The sequence below is a fragment of the Oncorhynchus tshawytscha genome, linkage group LG04 (genome assembly GCF_018296145.1).
Source record: "Oncorhynchus tshawytscha isolate Ot180627B linkage group LG04, Otsh_v2.0, whole genome shotgun sequence".
Lineage (NCBI taxonomy): Eukaryota > Metazoa > Chordata > Actinopteri > Salmoniformes > Salmonidae > Oncorhynchus > Oncorhynchus tshawytscha.
The window spans coordinates 17059263-17083760 of NC_056432.1; the positions used below are offsets into that span (position 1 = coordinate 17059263).

Consider the following 24498-nt stretch of genomic DNA (forward strand, 5'->3'; position numbering starts at 1 on the left):
AATATCCCCTCCTCGTAACTATGTTTGCCTTTGACAGTCTCTTCCCATTCAAATATTTTTGTTCAACAAAAAGTTCAGTAAATAGACCTATGTAATTACAGGTCATATTGCGAGAGTTGTTTTGTTTGCTCAATGTGGCTGTCAGTGGGTCTGTATATTGTCTATAGAAGTGGATCTTCGTGATTGTATTGTCCTTCCTTTTTAGACCACACAGGCCTAATAAAATACTTCAAATGGTAGGCTAACCACTGACTCTGGGTCTCTCGCTCTCTCTTTCTCTCTCTGTGGTGACTTAAAGAAGAGTAAAGTTAAGGCCTCAACATCTTGCTGAATTTATCTGAATTAATATCAAAATTAATTTCTGTCGTTGTCCAATTTGAAAGTGCTGAACGAATAGGCCTACCTCATCGCAGCTCATTTGCTTGCACTTGCTTATACTTAAGAGCTAAATGTTAAATATATAAGCATAAACATTGTGAATTTACTGAACATAAATGTAATAATGTTTGTGTATGGTTCAAATTAGAGGTCGGCCGATTATGATTTTTCAACACTGATACCGATTATTGGAGGACAAAAAAAGCCGATACCAATTAATCGGCCGATTTTAAAATACAATAAAACAAATGTATACAGTGGGGAGAACAAGTATTTGATACACTGCCGATTTTGCAGGTTTTCCTACTTACAAAGCATGTAGAGGTCTGTAATTTTGATCAAAATTACAGACCTCTACATGCTTTGTAAGTAGGATTACTTAAAAATCATACCATGTGATTTTCTGGATTTTTGTTTTCGATTCCGTCTCTCACAGTTGTAGTGTACCTATGATAAAAATTACAGACCTCTACATGCTTTGTAAGTGGGAAACACTGCCGATTTTGCAGGTTATCAAATACTTGTTCTCCCCACTGTATGTGTATATATATATATATATATACACACACACACATTTTTGTAATAATGACAATAGCAACAATACTGAATGAACAATTAACACTTTTATTTTAACTTAATATAATACATATTATTGGCTTTTGGATGGGTGTTCTTAAGGTGATTCCACAGGTTGGTGGTATTTTTTTATTTAGCTGTTGCTGACCCCATGCTTACGTCTTTATCACAAATAAGACACCTTGCTTTCCCTGGTGCCAATTCCATGTAATAGTCCCACACTGGTGCTCTGCTTTTCTCTGCCATCTGTAAAACACACACACAGCTCTGAAGTGACAATGATACTGAAGAGTCTGCTTAGGAGACAAATACTCTCAACTGTTTGAATAAAAATAGAGTTTAAGTTACCTGTGATGAATGTTGAAAACAAAAACTGTAATTTCTATATGCAGGAAATCCTTTTAATAATGGACATGGTAAGAATTGACGACCAAAGTGCGAGTCATAATTCCCATGACACCTAGCAAAATCTGAAAAGTGGTTCCTTCATTCATTTATTCCATAGGATATTTTTAGATTCACTTAAAATAAGGTCTGTGTTTTGTGTAGGCTTACACCACCTTACCAATTTTATAACTGTGTAGATATCCATAGGACAAGGTAACTGATCAATATTGGCTAAATATAAACGAAGATCATTTTTTTTGTAGAGTGGATTTCTGAAAATATTTTGACAAATGTTACCTTTTCCTAGTGAGATTTACACAGGTATCAAAACGCAGAGGCGGTTTAAGCCTGCACGAAACCCAGACCTTATTTGAAGTAGATCAAGACATTCTGTATGGAAGACATGAACAGAGGCAGTTTAAGTCTGCACGAAACACATACCTTATTTGAAGTAGATCAAGACATTCTCTATGGAAGACATGAACGGTAAAATAACAAAGGAACCCCTTTCAAGTTCAGCCGCAAGTTATTACAGGAATTATAACTCGTCGACTATTTCTCTCTAAACCATATACCTTTGACTATTAAGAGCCTGCTGCTGCCTACCACCCCTCGGTCAGACTGCTCTATCAAATCATAGACTTAACAATAATAAACACACAGAAATACGAGTCTTAGGTCAAATCCGGAAACTATCACCTCGAAAACAAAACGTTTATTCCGTTCCATATTTTATCTAACGGATGGCATCCATGAGTCTAAATATTCCTGTTACATTGCACAACCTTCAATGTTATGTCATAATTACGTAAAATTCTGGCAAATTAGTTCGCAAAGAGCCAGGCGGCCCAAACTGTTGCATATACCCTGACTCTGTGTGCAATGAATGCAAGAGAAGTGACACAATTTCACCTGGTTAATATTGCCTGCTAACCTGGATTTATTTTAGCTAAATATGCAGGTTTAAAAATATATACTTCTGTATTGATTTTAAGAAAGGCATTGATGTTTATGGTTAAGTACACATTGGAGCAACGACAGTCGTTGATTGATTGTTTTTTATAAGATAAGTTTAATGCTAGCTAGCAACTTACCTTGGCTTACTGCATTCGCGTAACAGGCAGGCTCCTCGTGAGGCAGGTGGTTAGAGCATTGGACTAGTTAAAACCTGTTATGGCAAGGCGATCCCCGAGGGGAACTCCACCCCCCCATTCAGCTGAAAAAGTGGCGCAGGGAATTCAAAAATATTCTTTAGAAATATTTAACTTTCACACATTAACAAGTCCAATATAGCAAATGAAAGATAAACATCTTGTTCATCTACCCATCATGTCTGATTTTTAAAATGTTTTACAGCGAAAACACAACATATATTTATGTTAGACCACCACCAAATCAAAGGAAAAACACAACCATTTTTTCCAGCCAAATATAGTCACAAAAGCAGGATTAGAGATAAAATGATTCACTAACCTTTTGAAAATCTTCATCAGATGACACTCATATGACATGTTACACAATACATGTATGTTTTGTTCGATAATATGCATATTTATATCCACAAATCTCGGTTTACATTGACGCCATGTTCAGAAATGCCTCCAAAATATCCGGAGGAATTATAGAAAGCTATGCCAGATAACAGAAATATTCATCATAAACTTTGACTAAAGATACATGTTGTACATATAATTAAAGATACACTGGTTCTTAATGCAACCGCTGTGTCAGCTTTTTAAAAACGTTACGAAAAAAGCCTACCATGCAATAATCTGAGACAGCGCTCAGACGTAAAAGTATTTCAATAGTATAGTAGTTCAATAGTTCTCTGCTGCCTGTGACTGGAACGAATTGCAAAAATCACTGAAGTTGGAGACTTTTATCTCCCTCACCAACTTCAAACATCTGCTATCTGAGCAGCTAACCGATCGCTGCAGCTGTACATAGTCTATCGGTAAATAGCCCACCCAATTTACCTACCCCATACTGTTTATATTTATTTACTTTTCTGCTCTTTTGCACACCAGTATCTCTACCTGTACATGACCATCTGATCATTTATCACTCCAGTGTTAATCTGCAAAATTGTAATTATTTGCCTACCTCCTCATGCCTTTTGCACACAATGTATATAGACTCTTTTTTTTTCTCTTTTTTTCTACTGTGTTATTGACTTGTTAATTGTTTACTCCATGTGTAACTCTGTGTTGTCTGTTCACACTGCTATGCTTTATCTTGGCCAGGTCGCAGTTGTAAATGAGAACTTGTTCTCAACTAGCCTACCTGGTTAAATAACGGTGAAATAAAAAATAAAATAAAATACTGGTGTCCAATTAGCTGCATTTGCTAGCACTTTCAGCTCACGTGGCCAAAAGACGACGCTGGTTCAGGACAACTCGCACGAAAACTTCAAAAAGATATATTCCAGGTCGAATAAACTGGTCAAACTAAGTAGAGAATCAATCTTCAGGATGTTATTTTCATATCCAATAACGTTCCAACCGGATCATACGTTTTCATCTGCAGCCAAATGGAACGACGGTGGCACCCACAGAGAAATGCGCCACAGGGAAATTGCATTCTGCCAAGACCGTGACTATTTCCCCTCCCATTCGGTCAAAGTTCACACCAGAAGCTCCATTCCACGTTCTACTGAATGAGAACATCTAGTGGAAGGCGTAGGAAGTGCTACCAGATACATATCTTGTTTGGAAAGGAAGGGGCGATAATGTCAAATTTGACCCACATTCAGAATTTCACTTCTATTTTGGAAGATTGCCTGCCCTATGAGTTCTGTTATACTCACAGACATAATTCAAACAGTTTTAGAAACTTCATAGTGTTTTCTATCCAATAGTAATAATAATATGCATATATTAGCAATCTAGGACAGAGTAGGATGCAGTTCACTATGGGCACGCAATTCATCCAAAGTGAAAATACTGCCCCCTATCCTCAACAAATTTTAACTGTAAGGTTACAAGAGAGGATCTCCCGAGCTGTCAAGGTAAAAACCTGTCGTTCTGCCTCGTTCCTAGGCCATCATTGAAAATAAGAATGTGTTCTTAACTAACTTGCCTAGTTAATTAAATAAATATTAAATAAAGATGTAATTTACACACAAAAAACACAACAAAAAAATCGGCAAAATCGGCGCCCAAAAATACCGATTTCCGATTGTTATGAAACTTGAAATCGGCCATAATTAGTCGGCCATTCCGATTAATCGGTAGTTCAAATGTCAAAACTCATGTCGATTTTCACTATTATTGAAGGAGAAGGCGGTTCTTATCCAGTTACATAAATCCACAAAGAGTAGAAACCATGGCTTTATGTAAACCCTAAAAGTTTGTGGGCCCTGTTTATCACTGTTATAGTGCATATAATGTATTATTTAGAGTTGTGTAGTGGCTTCACTAGGCATGTATTTAAAAAAAAAAATGGTTCTTTGCCCCACCTAGATTGACATGCTAAAATCACCACTGCTGTAGATAATTTTCCTTCTCATTCCTTCTCAATCGACCAATAGTGAAGACATCAAACTATTAAAGAACACATGGAATTATGTAGGAAACAAAAATTGTTAAACAAATCAAATATATTTTGTATTTGAGATTCTTCAAAGTAGCCACCATTTGCCTTGATGACAGCTTTGTACACACTTGGCATTCTCTCAACCAGCTTCATGAGGTAGTCACATGGAATGCATTTCAATTAACAGGTGTGCCTTGTTAAAATGTAATTTGTGTAATATCTGTCCTTAATGCGTTTGAGCCAATCAGTTAGGGGTGGTATACAGAAGACAGCCCTATTTGGTAAAATACCAAGTCCATATTATGAAAAGAACAGCTTAAATAAGCAAAGGGGAACGACAGTCCATCATTACTTTAAGACATGAAGGTCAGTCAACCTGGAAAATGTCAAGAACTTTGAAAGTTTCTTCAAGTGCAGTCGGAAAAACCATCAAGCGTTATGATGAAACTGGCTCTCATGAGGTCTGCCCAGGGAAAGAAGACCCAGAGTTACCTTTGCTGCAGAGGATAAGTTCATTAGCGTTACCAGCCTCAGAAATTGCACCCTAAATAAATTATTCACAGTGTTCAAGTAACAGACACATCTCAACATCACCTGTTCAGAGAAGACTGTGTGAAATAGGTCAAATTGTTGCAAAGAAACCACAACCAAAGGACACCAATAATAAGAAGAGACTTGCTTGGGCCAAGAAACACGAGCAACAGACATTAGAAGGGTGGAAATCTGTCATTGGTCTGAAGAGTCCAAATTGGAGATGTTTGGTTCCAACCACCCTGTCTTTGTGAGACGCAGAGTAGGTGAACGGATGATCTCCACATGTGTTGTTCCCACCGTGAAGCATGGAGGAGGAGGTGTGATGGTGTGGGGGTGCTTTGCTGGTGACACTGTCAGTGATTTATTTAGAATTCAAGGCACACTTAACCAGCATGGCTACCACAGCATTCTGCAGTGATACGCCATCCCATCTGGTTTGCACTTAGTCTCAATCTCATTTGCTTTTCAACAGGACAATGACTCAACACACCTCCAGGCTGTATAAGGGCTATTTGACCAAGAGGGGAGTGATGGAGTGCTGCATCAGATGACCTGGCCTCCACAATCACCAGACCTCAACCCAATTGAGATGGTTTGGGATGAGTTGGATCGCAGAGCGAAGGAAAAGCAGCCAACAAGTGCTCAGCATATGTGGGAACTGTGTTGGAAAAGCATTCTAGGTGAAGCTGATTGAGAGAGTGCCAAGAGTGTGCAAAGCTGTCATCAAGGCAAAGGGTGGCTACTTTGAAGAATTTAAAATAGATATTTAGATTTGTTTAACACTTTTTTGGTTACTGTTATGTCATAGTTTTGATGTAGAAGTACAAATTTAAGAAAAACCCTTGAATGAGTAGGTGTGTCCAAACTTTTGACTGGTACTGTATATCCCAATCTGACTTTGGTGCAGGTCATTTTGTTCTTCACATTGCCCCGTCTCTGGTAAACACGCGTTATTTAAAATAAAATGAAAAGTTGATTTGTCACATGCACAGGATACAGAAGATGTAAACAGTACAGTGAAATTGTTAAATGCACAGTAGCAATAACAAAAACAAAGGGTCCAGATTGTAAAAATGTTTTATAATTATTAATGACACTTACCTGACACACTTGTCTAAAATTGATGGGTCGTGAAGGAACACCCAGCCACATCTACAGTGGTTCCTCCTTTGAAAGTTGCAGCGTACCATTAATGTTTGCTAGTTTGACCACCAGAGGGTGTCTTTGAGAAGCATTTGATACCCGTCAATAATGATATCCGTTTCACACTGCTCTGAGACAGGCATGGGGATTGGTCTTAATAAATCAATGCGATTTTTATTTTCACTGAATCTCTGTTTCTGTATTTGTTAGACTAGAATTAGAAAATGAGGGTGTAGAAATGTAGTGTAACTTTTATTTAACAAGGCAAGTCAGTTAGGAACAAATTCTTATTTACAAGGACAGCCTACTCCTTCCTCCCCGTTGAGAAATGTAACCCCGGTCTTCCGCTTGCCCGCACGACACATGGATTCTTTAGCTAAATAGCGAGTACTGTAGCCTACTCCCAACCGTCACGTAGTACAGCGCCATATTTTCTGTTCCATCCTCACAGAAACCCAGGGGGTTTTTCATTTTTCTTATACTATAATAATCTATATATATATATATATGTGTTCTTACAAAAAAGGTTTTAAATTCTCTAGTACAGCCACTATTGAAGGCTATCAAACGCTTCTCAAAGATGCCCTCTGGTGGTAAAACTAGCACTAACAAGCATTAGTGGTACCAGTGGTTGGCACTTAAAATATGAACCATAGAATTCTGCGGCACCATGCATTCTGTGCCACAGTATGCTGAAACTTTTTAAAGGACAAACCACAGTACATATTGTTTGACACTCCAGTTCACACTGACCGTGGCGTGTGCAGAAAGTAGCAAATAATTTTTTCCAACTGATCTATCTGCTTATTTCAAGGCATCAATGTGGTTGAGAAAGGTAGGAAAACTTTTGTAGTTCTTGATGGCTAACGTTATATATTTAAAAAAACGCGCACGCTACATTGCAGACCAATCCAAACTCATCTCCTGGCATGTCCAGCCCATTCATTATCTCAGCCAATCATTGCTAGTAGGAAGGTTCTTGTCTTTTTTTGTAGTTAAATCAACTAGGTTCGTAATTTAACAATTTTATTAGTATTTACAGATGGAATACACTTGTTATTACGGCACATGAAAGTTCACATGTTCGATAAAAAACTTGTGCTTACGTTCAAATGCCTCTCCTGTGAAATGCGACATACGCCTAGTTTCCTGAAACGAGTCACATTTGTCCAAGTATGTATGACAAGGTTTCCAGCTTGGCTTGATAGAGCCGTTGTAGTGCACTGTCAGTGTTGGGACACCAGAATTTAGCTGTCTTAGAAATAGTAACATATCTTCCAGATAATTTCCCCTTTGCCAATATAATTCATCCATCCACCTGACACGTGTCATATCCAGAAGCTGTTTAACAGCATGATCCCTGAAAAGAGCTTCTGGACATCAGAACACGATTACTCACTTCGAACTGGACAAAGATTTTTTCTTTAATGAGTCCGAAGTGAAGGATATACTGCTTTGTTGAGACAAGGCCCAAATCTCTGGCATCCACGTGAAGAAAAGATGGAGGATAAAGGGGAGGAGGGCGGGCTGCCTTGTATGAATTCGCAGATGAGTAGGTAAACCACCACTACCCTCTGCGCAATCATTGGAAAAGAAACTGGCAATCTACGATTTAAGACTATCCTACCAGCGGGACATTAAAAACTGGAATATCTTATGTTTCACCGAGACGTGGCTAAACGACGACACGGATCAAATAGAGCTGGCTTGTTTCTCCGTGCTTCGGCAGGACAGAGCAGCTACGTCTGGTAGGACAAGAAGAGGGGGTGTGTGTCTATTATAACTGCTGGTGCGCGATATCTAATATTAAAGAAGTTTTGAGGTATTGCATACCTGAGGTAGAATACCTCATGATAAGCTGTATCACACTATCTACCAAGAGAGTTCTCATCTATATTATTCGTAGACATCTTATACAGCACTCAACAAGCTTTATATGGCCATCAGCAAACAAGAAAATGCTCATCCAGAAGTGGCACCCCTAGTGGCCCGGGACTTTAATGCAGGCAAACTTAAATCTGTTTCCCATCATTTCTACCAGCTTGTCACATGTGCAACCAGAGGGGGGGGACTCTAGACCACCTTTACTCCACACACAGAGATGCATACAAAGCTCTCCCTTGACCTCCATTTGGAAAATCTGAACATAATTCTCTCCTCCTGATCCCTGGTTCCAAGCAAAAACTAAAGTAAGTAGTACCAGTGACTTGCTCAATAAGGAAGTGGTAAGATAACTTGGATGCTACGCTACAGGACTGTTTTGCTAGCAAAGACTGGAATATGTTCCGGGATTCATCCATTGAGGAGTATACCAACTCAGTCACCAGCTTCATCAATAAGTGCATCAACGACGACAACGCCCCCACAGTGACCGTACATGCACATCCCAACCAGAAGCCATGGATTACAGGCAACATCCGCACAGAGCTAAAGGCTAGAGCTACTGCTTTCAAGGAGCGAGACACGAATCCGGACACTTATAAGAAATCCCGCTATGCCTTCAGACGACCCATCAAACAGGCAAAGCGTCAATACAGGACTAAGATTGTCCAAGTATTACTACACCGGCTCTGACGCTCGTTGGACGTGTCAGGGCTTGAAAACTATTACGGACTACAAAGGGAAACCACCCGCGAGGTGCCCAGTGACGCGAGCCTACCAGACGAGTTAAATGCCATTTATTCTCGCTTCGAGGCAAGCAATACTGAAGCATGCATGAGAGCACCAGCAGTTCCGGATGACTGTGTGATCACACTCTCTGTAGCCGGTGTGAGCAAGACTTTTAAACAGGTCAACATTCACAAAGCCGCTGGGCCAGACGGATTGCCAGGACATGTATTCAAAGCAAGCGCTGACCAACTGGCAAGTGGCTTCACTAACATTTTCAACCTCTCCCTGACCGAGGCTGTAATACCAACATGTTTCAAACAGCCATTGTCCCTGTGCCCATGAAAGTGAAGGTAACCTGCCTAAAAGATTACTGCCCTGTAGCACTCAGGTCGGTAGCCATGAAGTGCTTTGAGAGGCTGGTCATGGCTTACATCAACACCATCATGCCGGAAACCCTAGACCCACTCCAATTTGCATACCACCCCAACAAATCCACAGATGTCTCAATTGCACTCCACACTGCCCTTTCCAACCTGGACAAAAGGAACACCTACTGTATGTGCGAATGCTGTTCATTGACTACAGCTCAGTGTTCAACACCATAGTACCCACAAAGCTCATCACTAAGCTAAGGACCCATGGACTAAACACCTCCCTCTGCAACTGGATCCTGGTCTTCCTGACGGGCCGCCCCCAGGTAGTAAGGGTAGGCAACAACGCATCTGCCACAACAACCTCTCCCTCACTGTGAGCAAGACAAAGGAGCTGATTGTGGATTATAGAAAAACGAGGGCCGAACAGGCCACCATTTAACATCCTCAGGGCTGTAGTGGAGCGGGTCGAGAGCTTCCAAGTTCCTTGGTGTCCACATCACCAACAAATGATCATGGTCCAAACACACCAAGACAGTTGTGAAGAGGGCACGACAACATATTTTCCACTTCAGGAGACTGAAAAAATTTGGCATGGGTCCCCAGATTCTCAAAACGTTCTACAGCTGCATCATCGAGAGCATCCTGACCAGTTGCATCACCGCCTGGTATGGCAACTGCTCGGCATCTGACCATAAGGCGCTAGAAAGTGTAGTGCGTACGGCCCAGTTCATCACTGGGGCCAAGCTTCCTGCCATCCAGGACCTATATAATAGGCGGTGTCAGAGAAAAGCCCATAAAATCGTCAGGGACTCCAGTCACCCAAGTCATAGACTTTTCTTTCTGATACCGCACGGCAAGCGGTACTGGAGCGCGAAGTCTAGGACCAAAAGTTTCCTTAACAGCTTCTACCCCCAAGCCATAAAACTGCTGAACAATTAATCAAATGGCCACCCAGACTATTTACATTGACACCCCCTTTGTTTTTACACTAATGCTACTCACTGTTTATTATCTATGCGTAGTCATTTTACAAATTACCTTGACTAACCTGTACCCCCACGCATTGTACCGGTACCCCCTGTATATAGCCTCATTATTGTTTTGTAATTTTATTTAGTAAATATTTTCTTAACTCTATTTCTTGAACTGCATTGTTGGTTAAGGGCTTGTAAGTAAGCATTTCACGGTAAGGTCTACACCTTGTTGTATTCGGCGTATATGACAAATCAAATTTGATTACACAGGTGCACCTTGTGCTTGGGACAAAAAGCCACTCTAAAATGGGCAGTTTTGTCACACACCACAATGCCACAGATGTCTCATGTTTTGAGGGAGCGGGCAATTGCCATGCTGACTGCAGGAATGTCCACCAGAGCTGTTGCCAGAGATTTGAATGTTAATTTCTCTACCATAAGCCACCTCCAATGTTGTTTTAAAGAATTTGGCAGTACGTCCAACCGGCCTCACAACCGTAGACCACGTGTTACCACCCCATCCCAGGACCTCCACATCTGGCTTAGTCACCTGCGGTGAACAAACAATTTCCGCACAAACTGTCAGAAATCGTCTCAGAGAAACTCATCTGCATGTTCATTGTCCTCACCAGTGTCTTGACCTAACTTCAGTTGGCAAATGCTCACCTTCAATGGCCACTGCCATGCTGGAGAGGTGTGCTCTTCACAGATGAATCATGGTTTCAATTGTACCGGGAAGATAGCAGACAGCGCAGCGCGTATGGCGTCGTGTAGGCGAGTGGTTTGCTGATGTCAAAGTTGTAGACAGAGTACCCCATGGTGGTGGTGGGGTTTGGGTATGGGCAGGAATAAGCTACGGACAACTAACACAGTTGCATTTTATCAATGGCAATTTGAATGCACATAGATTCCATGATGAGATCCTGAGGTCCATTGTCGTGCCATTCATCTGCCGCAATCACCTCATGTTTCAGCACGAATGGCCCCATGTCGCAAGGATCTGTACACAATTCTTGCTGAAAATGTCCCAGTTCTTCCATGCTGTGCATACTCACCAGACATGTCACCCATTGAGCATGTTTTGGATGCTCTGGATCGACGTGTATGACCGCACGTTCCAGTTCCCACCAATATCCAGCAACTTCGTATCCCCATTGTCATGACGTTGGCCTGGGGGATAGGTTTATGACAGTCATAAATACCTCTTCCCCCCTTTTTCCTCTCTCTACCCTACTAAGGTTTGCAAAACCCCTTGGTTAACATAGAGATTCTGGGAATGTCAGAATGTGGGGGGAAATGAACTATATTCTGGTAATCCGAACAATTGAACATATGCAGTGGTACTTAATGAATATGATGTCAGTTCGGTTGTCATCTGAGACATTCTCATCAATGATAAGATGACAAACTCTACATTGGAAAGTCTATACATCAGAGTTATCAGACTCACATGGAATTGTTGTTCAATTTAAATGTTTGAATATGAAATTATTTGTGATCGGATGAAATGTGATTTTAGCTTCTAAAATGTGAGATGTGGGTTTTCATAAGTTAGGGCTGCTCACTCAGTGGCCCGCCCACGTGAAGAGACAGAGGTTGTAAACTATGACACACACCCCTTCTCTTCCTTCCTATATAAGCTCTTGACGACAACATAACTATCTGTTCCAATGAGGTAGGATGACGATCCTATGTCAGAATGGTTCAGATAAAACTGCAGAACGAAGCCAACATCAGCATGAGCTTTGGTTGCGAATGGTATGAACTTTGAACTCTTATTCACGACACCCCACCCCACCCTGACCTACCTACGTTTGCCCTACATGCCCTACCTAACCCTAACCTACCTCACCAGACCATATCCCACTCTACCTCACCCTATCCTACCCTTCCTCACCCTATTCTACCCTACCTCACCCAGAGGTTCTCTGTAAGGGAGCCAGGGTCTGCTGAATCATCAAACACCTTTCTCTCCTCCAGCTCTGTCAAGCACAATCAATAATTCGCATTCCAGTCTCTCTGCAAATGTCATAGGAAGGGAAAGCCTAAGAATAGAGATCCCAGATTCCCCACAAATTACAGCAGGAAAGGAGTAATGCCTCCCAAGAGACTGGCATAATTGGAAGGGATGATTTCTTTACCAGAAGCAGAAACGTTTGGGTCTTTTGAAGAACTGATTTGCTTGAAGGTACCGTTTTAGAAATGGGAGTCTTGACTGAAACCAGTAAAATCCAACCTCAAGTCAGCTCAACATTGAGAGGCTAGGCTATGTTCAATATCTGTAATGTTATGTCATGAATGATTCCCTCCTTGTGTGCATTTTACTTGTCAGTAGCTAGGTTTACATCCAATTGTCGACAGATTTTCACACGAAGATTGTATATTTGGAATAAAAACAATATGAGCATTTTCCCACCAGACACGTTTCCATCAAACTGACTTGTTGCAGATAAAAGGATGTGCGTGATGACGTAGTGCACATAAACATGACTTTTGCTGCTTAATTCTCAAGTACCAAATAAAGAAATACTATTTAAATGGATTTTCATCTTATTTCAACCGATAGTTTTGTCACAAATGTTTGCATTTTATAGCGAATGTTCCCATTCTGGTCTTGGCACGTGCGCTCTTGCCAGCAGCTCACAGATACAGTGCGGGTATAGATTATTATGGAAAATATTTATTTGTCAAACGGCAGCAAGCATCGATCATGTCACCATGTTTGTTGGAAAGGAACATCAAGCTCATCACCTTGTACTTCCAACACCCTGTGAAGATAATGTATTTATTAAATCTGTAGCCTAATAAACGGCATGCTTAACAAAAGAGCTTTCCCAAACGAGTCTAGTGGGAGGACCACACACCATATCATCGCGTCCCTCCAAGTTTACTTCGATATGATTGTTATTATATATATATTTGCGCATAAAGGCTTTTCCACTGCCATTTCTCGCATAATTAATTGTACTGATACAAAAAGATCCCACCTTGTCTAGAGTATTTTGGTTTGGTCGACATTTTGGAAAGTTTACCTGCAGGCCTGTCGTGAATTTTTTTGATCCAACATGTAATTTACTCGCATAAAAAGATTGGATGGGAACCTGGTTAGTGTCACAGATTTCTTGGATGCATTAAAGAGTTCCTCTGTTTGCATGGGAGCTCATGTGATACAATTGGGGATCGGTGTAGCCTAATGCGAATGGCACAAATATAGTGTAGACTGTAAAATGATAAGTAATAATAACTAAATACATTTTGGGAGAATTTACCCATGGTTGCTCTAGAAGGAAATAGCCAATTTTTTTATGAGCAGTGCTTGTACAATATTGCAGATGGATATTTTCGTGTTGTTCCTTGAAGCAGACTAGCGTCGACAATTCTTCCATTTCACAAATGTATGCACAGGGCAGCTACATTAGCTATGGAGTGATGTCTGTAAACTGTTAATTTGTTTGGTGTGTGAAACAGTGGGAATTGAAGTGTGAGACCGATCCTTGTGAAAAACTGTTATTGGATTTATTTATCACAATGTCTGGTGATTGTCTTTTATCCTTAATGCCCAAAGCCTCTCGTTCCTCCTTTGTTGCTTTCCACCCACAATCTTCTTAAATGGCTGCAAAAAGACTATAGTCCAACCATTTGCTCAAATAGTAATTAAGGAAATGCATTAATTGTACAGGGAAGAAGCCTTGTTTAATGTTTAACATTGCAGCACCATCATTATCACTGCACATGGTTGTGGCTGAGGCTGTATCTTGTTTTGTTCCCCTCACAACCACAGGAGACGCAGACGGGTCTAGGTTTTAGAATAATCCAACTCTTGTTGAGCTCTAATCTCTACAGCCTATCAAATGCACATTCTCAGTTTTCCCCTCTCACCTTGCGGCCGCTCAAGTCCTGTCATTTTATGTGGAATACTGTTTCCATGGCAACAGGGATTTAGGGGAGTCGCACATCAACGCGGCTGCTTCTGCTGTATGTGCACAGCGAGCAGATGTGCAGGAGAGATCCACACGACAATTCACAGCTCTCTCCACGGACGAGAGGAGACTGGGGGAGAGAGAGAGGAAGAGCTCAGTCAATAGCATTTCCTCTTGTTGCTCCACCGTTTATTTTGTGTTTTATCTAAATGAAATGGGGCTGTGAGTGAATTTTCTCCCTTTGGTCTCTCTCCTCCCCCCTGGGCCACGGCGACGCCCCTCTCTCCCTGTCCAGGGCTTCCTGAGCCGGCGACTAAAGGGCTCCATCAAACGCACCAAAAGCCAACCCAAGCTGGACCGCAACAGCAGCTTCAGAAACATCCTGCCGGGCTTCAAGACCACAGACAATGACAGGTGAGATGCTATTTATCAACCCCCTCCACACACCTACACACACACACAACACCTACACACACACACAGAACTGTACACACACAAACACATATTTCATTCTACAAACAAACACACTCATATCCACACACTCTTTACAAGGCTATTAATGTGCACTGGCTATCTTCCATTCACTAACCACTCTATGGTGTCAAGGTCAGTCAATTCTCACAGGAAAAATAAGCTTTGTATTGTACAATGGGCTAATCCACATACTGTACAGTGTGATGTCCTCCCCAACCTTCATATTGTGGGGCTGTGACACCTCACTGGTCGGTGGAATGACACTGTCAGTAGCATGGCTGCAGTGCTTTACGTGGTTCATGCAGTGCTTTACGTGGTTCTTAACCTGCACACACAGTACAGGCTCTTGTTGAGGTGGGAGGAATTGGCTGAGCTGTGCTGAGCTGTGCTGCGCTGTGCTGTCTGGAGATTTCATCCCTCATTACACCTGCCCATTAGCCTAGGTTTGGAGGAAGAGGAAATCTTTCTCATGGCAACCACAAGGCACTGGAGCATGATAGTGGCAATGCTTGTGTGAGTAGCTATCCTGGAGTATGATGCAGTGGACCGTACATGCTTGAATACGGTTTGTTACTTTTGAGGGTGTGTTTGTTTGTGTGGGTATGTTTGGAACTGGCATCCAACCTCCTGGCTCTAGTAGTGTAGACCAGTGTTTACTGTACCATCAACCGAATTTTGGTCTGCCTGGAGTACCCCTAAAGTACACACTCATGCATTTTACTAGTAAGCCTAAAGTCTCATGAATCTCCTCAAGTGCCCTCTGTGGATAGGCCAAGTACCCCCAGTCCTAGTACCCCTGGTTGGGAACAACAACTGGTGTAGACAAACAGACTGGGCGGGTGTCGTCAACACCAGTCACTGACAGGTCCACTCCACTCAATGAGCTCACACAATCCACTGAGTGAACGTTATAAATGGCCATGCAGCAGAGTGGTGCCACCTCCACTACACACTGTCATGTTTTGTTTCTATAGTGGCATGGACTCAAGTAGAGGTTGATGTAGCCTATATGCTTTATCTGTTCTAATGGGGATTTGATTTAGTTTCTGAACATGAACATGTACCCTAACAACCATTTCATTATCAAGACTGTATGAGGAGCCAATGTGGGCTTGTTCCTTATTCCATAGCTGTACATTATGTTGTGACATTGTCATTTGTATGGACCCCCTTTGTCTTTGAGGCATTGGTTTTGCTAACCCGGGACGCCTTTGCCTCGAAAGACTCACCCTACACAGAACAGTGAACTGAGAGAACCCCCCTCCCCCAGTGCTGTAGTGTTTCTGCGGTCCCTTCCGTCGCCTGGTTAGCCATTGGAAGGGTTTCCAGGTCATCTTTTAGTTCCAGCTCAGGGCAGTACTGTACAGTACAGGCAGTGGCCTACTTAATTACAGTGGCACACAGCTCTGTAACAGAGAGACACACTAATACCAAGAGACATGGGACCCTCGGGCCAGCCTGTGTCGCAAGCCTTCTCAGCTTCGTGTGTGTGTGTACTAGTGTCTTTGTTTGTTTTTTATTTAAAGCTTCAATATGTAACTTTTTGGGCGATCCGTCCAAAATATTGTTTTTCTCTTGACTATAGTCACGAATTCGGACTGATACTGTACTGTATGTACTATATTGCAATTGGCCGTGTTGAGCTAGTGATTTCTCAGTGTGACTGGCTGACTGGCTCAATGGCTGACTGGCTCAGTGGCTGGCTGGCTGGCTCAATGACTGACTTACCGGCTGGCTCAATGAATGAATGACTGACTGACCGGCTGGCTCAATGAATGACTGACTGACTGACCGGCTGGCTCAATGACTGACTGGCTGGCTGGCTGGCTGGCTCAATGACTGCCTGGCTGGCTGGCTCAATGACTGCCTGGCTGGCTGGCTGACTCAATGACTGGCTGGCTGGCTCAATGGCTGACTGACTGGCTGGCTCAATGACTAGCTTGATGGCTGGCTCAATGACTGACTGGCTGGCTGGCTCAATGACTGACTGGCTGGCTGGCTCAATGACTGACTGGCTGGCTGGCTCAATGACTGACGGACTGGCTGGCTGGCTCAATGACTGACTCAGCGGCTGGCTCAATGACTGACTGACTGGCAGGCTCAATGACTGGCTAGCTGGCTCAATGACTGACTGGCTGGCTGGCTCAATGAATGACCGACTGGCTGGCTGGCTCAATGACTGGTTGGCTGGCTCAATGACTGGCTGGCTCAATGACTGACTGGCTGGCTGGCTCAATGACTGACTGGCTCGATGACTGACTGGCTGGCTGGCTCAATGACTGACTGGCTGGCTGGCTGACTGGCTGGCTGGCTCAATGACTGGCTGGCTGGCTGGCTCAATGGCTGTCTGGCTGTCTGTCTCAATGGCTGGCTGGCTTAATAACTGATTGGCTGGCTGGCTCAATGACTGACTGGCTGGCTGGCTCAATGACTGACTGGCTGGCTGGCTCAATGACTGACTTACTGGCTGGCTGTCTCAATGGAATTACTGGCTGTCTCAATGACTGACTTACTGGCTGTCTCAATGACTGGCTGGCTGTCTCAATGACTGACTGGCTGTCTCAATGACTGACTGACTGGCTGTCTCAAGGACTGGCTGGTTGTCTCAATGACTGACTGACTGGCTGTCTCGACTGACTGACTGGCTGTCTCGAATGACTGACTGGCTGTCTCGACTGACTGACTGACTGGCTGTCTCGACTGACTGACTGGCTGTCTCGACTGACTGTCTCAATGACTGACTGACTGACTGGCTGTCTCTAACTGACTCACTCGCTCACCCAATGACTCAATGACTGACTCAATGACTGACTCACTGACCATGCATTCTACACTATAAATATATAGCCCACTGATTCGGAAACCAAATAAGTAGATTGTCTCTAGGAAATGCACTAAATAGATCAATCAATATTGTACTGTATGTCCTCAGAGGCATCTTGACTGTTTTAATATCAATGACTGACTGACCGGCTGGCTCAATGACTGACTGGCTGGCTGGCTGGCTGTGGCTCAATGACTGCCTGGCTGGCTGGCTCAATGACTGCCTGGCTGTCTGGCTGACTCAATGACTGGCTGGCTGGCTCAATGGCTGACTGACTGGCTGGCTCAATGAGCTTGATGGCTGGCTCAATGACTGACTGGCTGGCTGGCTCAATGACTGACTGGCTGTCTGGCTCAATGACTGACTGACTGGCTGGCTGGCTCAATGACTGACTGACTGGCTGGCTGGCTCAATGACTGACTCAGCGGCTGGCTCAATGACTGACTGACTGGCAGGCTCAATGACTGGCTAGCTGGCTCAATGACTGACTGGCTGGCTGGCTCAATGAATGACCGACTGGCTGGCTGGCTCAATGACTGGTTAGCTGGCTCAATGACTGGCTGGCTCAATGACTGACTGGCTGGCTGGCTCAATGACTGACTGGCTGGCTGGCTCAATGACTGGCTGGCTTTGACTGGCTGGCTGGCTCAATGACTGACTGGCTCGATGACTGACTGGCTGGCTGGCTCAATGATGACTGGCTGGCTGGCTTACTGACTGGCTGGCTGGTCCTGGCTGGCTGGCTGGCTCAATGGCTGTCTGGCTGTCTTTAATGGCTGGCTTAATAACTGATTGGCTGGCTGGCTCAATGACTGACTGGCTGGCTGGCTCAATGACTGACTGGCTTGCTGGCTCAATGACTGACTTACTGGCTGGCTGTCTCAATGACTGAATTACTGGCTGTCTCAATGACTGACTTACTGGCTGTCTCAATGACTGGCTGGCTGTCTCAATGACTGACTGGCTGTCTCAATGACTGACTGACTGGCTGTCTGGCTGGCTGGTTGTCTCAATGACTGACTGACTGGCTGTCTCGACTGACTGACTGGCTCAATGACTGACTGGCTGTCTCGACTGACTGACTGACTGGCTGGCTCAATGACTGACTGGCTGGCTGGTCTCAATGACTGACTGACTGACTGGCTGGCTGCTCACCCAATGACTCAATGACTGACTCAATGACTGACTCACTGACCATGCATTCTACACTATAAATATATAGCCCACTGATTGGAAACCAAATAAGTAGATTCGTAACTTTACCTAGGAAATGCACTAAATAGATCAATCAATATTGTACTGTATGTCCTCAGAGGCATCTTGACTGTTTTAATATCAATGACTGACTGACCGGCTGGCTCAATGACTGACTGGCTGGCTGGCTGGCTGGCTGGCTCAATGACTGCCTGGCTGGCTGGCTCAATGACTGCCTGGCTGGCTGGCTGACTCAATGACTGGCTGGCTGGCTCAATGGCTGACTGACTGGCTGGCTCAATGACTGAGCTTGATGGCTGGCTCAATGACTGACTGGCTGGCTGGCTCAATGACTGACTGACTGGCTGGCTGGCTCAATGACTGACTCAGCGGCTGGCTCAATGACTGACTGACTGGCAGGCTCAATGACTGGCTGGCTCAATGACTGACTGGCTGGCTGGCTCTGAATGACCGACTGGCTGGCTGGCTCAATGACTGGTTGGCTGGCTCAATGACTGGCTGGCTCAATGACTGACTGGCTGGCTGGCTCAATGACTGGCTGGCTGACTGGCTGGCTGGCTCAATGACTGACTGGCTCGATGACTGACTGGCTGGCTGGCTCAATGACTGACTGGCTGGCTGGCTTACTGACTGGCTGGCTGGCTCAATGACTGGCTGGCTGGCTGGCTCAATGGCTGGCCTCCTGGCTGGCTCTCAATGGCTGTCTGGCTGTCTGTCTCAATGGCTGGCTGGCTTAATGACTGATTGGCTGGCTGGCTCAATGACTGACTGGCTGGCTGGCTCAATGACTGACTGGCTTGCTGGCTCAATGACTGACTTACTGGCTGGCTGTCTCAATGACTGAATTACTGGCTGTCTCAATGACTGACTTACTGGCTGTCTCAATGACTGGCTGGCTGTCTCAATGACTGACTGGCTGTCTCAATGACTGACTGACTGGCTGTCTCAAGGACTGGCTGGTTGTCTCAATGACTGACTGACTGGCTGTCTCGACTGACTGACTGGCTGTCTCGACTGACTGTCTCAATGACTGACTGACTGACTGGCTGTCTCTAACTGACTCACTCGCTCACCCAATGACTCAATGACTGACTCAATGACTGACTCACTGACCATGCATTCTACACTATAAATATATAGCCCACTGATTCGGAAACCAAATAAGTAGACTCGTAACTTTACCTAGGAAATGGACTAAATAGATCAATCAATATTGTACTGTATGTCCTCAGAGGCATCTTGACTGTTTTAATATCAATCAGGTATTTACTGGCAGTAGTCCCAGGCAGGCGGAGATGAGCAATGTGGATGTGGTGCATAATAAAGACAGGATGAGGATTTGGCCTCGCTGTCAGAACGATATTTGCCACTCTTTGAGTCTCGGAGACTTGTGCTTAATTTGATAACTGGCATGTCGAATTTCATTCTGGAAGGTGAGGGAATTCCTCTTGTAGGATAGCCTATTATTAAAGTCCAAATCTGTACAATTTCCTGGTTTTCAATGGTCATTTAAATGAGTGATATACGGTATTTACCTATTGATTCTTGAATAATACAACTTATAAATGCCTCATGACTGGATCCATACACTTCCATTAGGGTCTACAATACATTTTGTTGTCTAATCACAAACTTATGTCATATCTCCCTTCCATCTTTCATTTCAAATGTGATTGATTTATTCCGATAAAGGTTATTTCATGAGTGTGTATAAAAGCTTACTAGCCTGTGATTTGAGAGTGAATAATAAGGTATGCCCTTTTACTCAGTCTGGTGCATCTGTTATCAAACATATTTGTCTCAAATACAATTTCAGCTGGAGGAGCTTGAGGCTTATCATGCAATCATCAGCTAACAATTTCTTATTGGTCAGTTTTTAACCTACACAAAACAACATTCCAAAAATAAGCAACATTCCCACATATACAAAAATCATTGTAGAACCTATTCTGTCAATACAGTATGTAGCCTTTATATAGGGCATTTTATTTTCAGAGAGATTGATAAGACTTGCAAGAGCCTTCATTCAGAGAAGAAAGAAAAAACACTCTTAAGGAAAATAACCCATTGTATCCCTACTGTCTAGACCAATGCTTTTCTCCACACCCACTCACTGCTGAAGCTATAAAAAACACCTAGCAGGGTCAGTCTTTTTCCAAATGTCAGGTCAAATTCCACATTTGAACTTTTACAGCAAATGCATTGTATTTGATAGCTTCTGTACTTATAACATGCAGCTGGCTTGTACACAGACCGTACGTTTGGTCCTTGTATAAGTGTCACGCCCTGGTCTTAGTATTTTGTGTTTTCTTTATTATTTTGGTCAGGCCAGGGTGTGACATGGTTTTATTGTGGTGTGTTTTGTCTTGGGGTTTTGTTAGGTATTGGGTTTGTGGCTTAGTGGGGGTATCTAGCATAGTCTATGGCTGTCTGGAGTGGTTCTCAATCAGAGGCAGGTGTTTATCGTTGTCTCTGATTGGGAACCATATTTAGGCAGCCATATTCTTTGAGTGTTTCGTGGGGGATTGTTCCTGTCTTTGTGTTTGTTGTCACCAGATAGGCTGTTTAGGTTTTCTCACATTTATTGTTTTTGTTAGTTTATTCATGTATAGTTTTCTTCATTAAAAAACATGAATAACAATCACGCTGCATTTTGGTCCGCCTCTACTTCACCTAAAGAAAACCGTTACAATAAGAGTATTTGATTTTGAACTGGCTCTTTCCGAGACCATCCGCCAAATGTTCCTGGCATCATGGCATCATGACTGGGCTTGGAGCAGAGCAACTTAATATTGCAGGCCTATACGGTAACTGCTGTCAGGAGCAGGAAGAAGGCGGGGAGGGGAGCTACTGCTTGACAGAGGCTGTCATCATGTCATGTCTCTGTTCCTTCTCAACACTGTCTGACATGGGAAATGACTCTGAGATCTTCTCACTGACAGCCTGCATGTTAATGCAGCCCGCTCTATTCCTATCAGGCTCTGAGCCTTCCAGGGCCAGCAGCAAACACCATGCCAGGAGGAGACGGCATTGTTGATTGATTACACTGGTGGTGCTGTACCGGGTTTCCCATCAGTGTTATGTCTTAACATTGAGCACACGTTTGTTGAGAATCAAATCCCAATGACTGCAGAGAAACAGGATTCTGTCTGCCGCAAGACAGATTTTTTGTCAATCCCACTAGCCCAGAAATGTCACGCTGAGCTACGTGAGATGACATCATAATGGGTGCAAGTGTTGTATTGGTGATGTTGTTGATGCTGAAGGTTACAGGTCAAGACAGTTGTAGTGGTGATGTTGTTGATGCTGAAGGTTACAGTATATGCTGATGCAGAACTACCAGAGGCCACTGTCCTGACTGAGCAGTGATCTGACCAGCCAATGGAAGTGGTAAGCTATAATGCTTACGGCAGTGAATCCCACTCATCGGCACAAAGCCCCTGTCTTGTTACTTTGGATTTATTTGATTTAAATGAGAGCTTAACCCAATCCTTAACCGTTCGGTGTGGTTCGTCGTTTCACACACGCACGCATTCACGCACATACTTATTCGTTCTGTGTGAGTATGTAGTCCTTACCTGTAATTGGTTAGCTAATCGTTACAGGGCCGTTAAGCAGGAGATGATCACCTTGTTGGACTATCAGTCCTGGTTTTAGGCTGTGATTTCTCCATCTCTCCTATTCTTTACTAAGTGGTCTTTGTTTTTATATGTTTTTACATTATGCCACCTTTAATATAGTACTACTTAGCAACCTATCTATATTAGCCTCCTCTGGAGTACTCTTCGTTTTAATGTGGAAGGTAAGCAGAAAGCCCTTAAGGTAGCAGAATTCTGTGGTGACGCGAGCAATGTGTCAAACAGTTGTGTGGCTCAAGCTGCGCTCACTTCCATGTAAGACTTCAGAGACACAATAATTTGTGTGAAAGGAGAAAAAAAACATATTGTGAAGTCTAGAAAATAAAATTGGCTGAAAATTGCTCACTTATCTGTGGAAAGTGTCAGTTGCCGGGGAAGCAAAGATACCATTTACTTTATGCAGTGTTGTCATAGAAACAATAAAAACCTGACAGTTATCAAGTGTGTATATTGTTAATTGTAGCATTGTGTGTGTGCCTCCAGTGACTGAAATTCTTCTCAGAGCTGGCTGTCAATGACTGTCCCTCTTCTGACAGTGTAGGGAAGATAATGGCCACTTATGCTTTACCCTTGTTCTCTACAACTTTAGTGAATGCTGCCTATGAATTCTGAATTCTTCTGAACAGAGCACAGCTCCAAAAGATCTGATTGACCAATTAGCCCAAAGCTGACAGAGCATACCATATGGCCTCTCCCTGTACTGTCCGCACGCACCCCCTCACTACTCCCCCGGTTGCAGGTCCCTGTGCAGGGAGCAGGCCGGTCTGTCACAAAGACACCAAGACAAAAGACCGCACACACGCACAAACACGCACGTACGTACACACACACACACACACACACACACGGCAGAGGGGGGCAGAGCTACATCACGCCACACAGCCTTATGCTGCGTGCACACAGACACACAGACAGAGAGAAGGATGGATAGGAGAGGGATAGAGAGAGAGCGCAAGACGGTCGACTCCGAGCAGTCCTCCACCAGCCAGATAGAGGGAGAGAAGGAGAGAGAAAGCAGTTGCCCTTAAAGGAGAGGAGTGGGGAGGAAGTAGGGCAGGCTGTCTCTCAGTGGGGCTAGAATAAAAAGCCCAGAGGAGACAGACTGGGAGGGGAGGGAGGGAAGGGGGTGGGAAGAGTGGAGGAGGGAGGGAAGAGAGAGAGAGAGGGAGGGTAGGAGAGCACAAGGCTAATAGCAGCTAGCAGAAGCCCACTGTGAAAGCTGAATGAGCACCACTACACGCTCAGTAGAAAATGGAACTCTGAGACAGCTCCCTCATCATCCCCCACCTCTTCCACGCCCTCGCTCCGATTGTTTCCGGGGATTCTGATAGAATGTCTGGTGAGTATTCCTCCACATCTAATGGACTGCACTGTCTTCATCTCAGTGTGTTAGGGACGCTTAACAATCTTCATTTACATATAGGTTTTGTGGGCTCGGCATCTCATTATCTGTCTATAGACATTGAGGGTGTTTCTCATGTTTGGATGCTATGTGGTAGTCTCTGTTTAGAGCTGAGCGATATGGACAAAAATCCATTAATCAACATTAATAAATAGAAGAAGATTATAATTCTTTGTTGTTTTTATCCTTTAAACTACTACTACTACTACTACTACTACTACTACTACTACTACTACTACTACTACTAGTAGTTTGATGGTTGTAGCCTTCAATTGTCCCATTAACAATAACCCATACTAGAAAACTTATTTCAATCCAAACTTTGCATTTCTCTAGCATAGGCTACTTATCATAATGAATCATATCAGCAAAATGCCTGCTTTAAGTGATCGGTATGGTCGGTGTCAATCATTTTCAGTTTGTGGTCCCGGCTCTTCTCTCTGTCATTCTGGTTCTGGTTTTCATTTACAGAGTCATATAATTTACATTTTGAATGATGGCGTGTCACATTAAAT

At 43.5% G+C, this 24498-nt stretch overlaps 1 protein-coding gene across 3 annotated transcripts in view; it reads left to right on the plus strand.

Moving 5' to 3' along the window:
* The window catches only part of LOC112248220 (disabled homolog 2-interacting protein-like), a 111650-nt gene that overhangs the window by 35932 nt on the left and 51220 nt on the right, over positions 1-24498 (plus strand). For 2 of the 3 annotated variants that reach the window (XM_024417067.2, XM_024417066.2), the window contains exon 3: positions 14726-14844. In XM_024417067.2, the coding sequence (XP_024272835.1) occupies positions 14726-14844 (119 nt within the window). Of the gene's footprint in view, positions 1-14725; positions 14845-23755; positions 23921-24498 lie in introns of those variants that run through there. The other variant, XM_024417068.2, reaches the window with a different exon arrangement.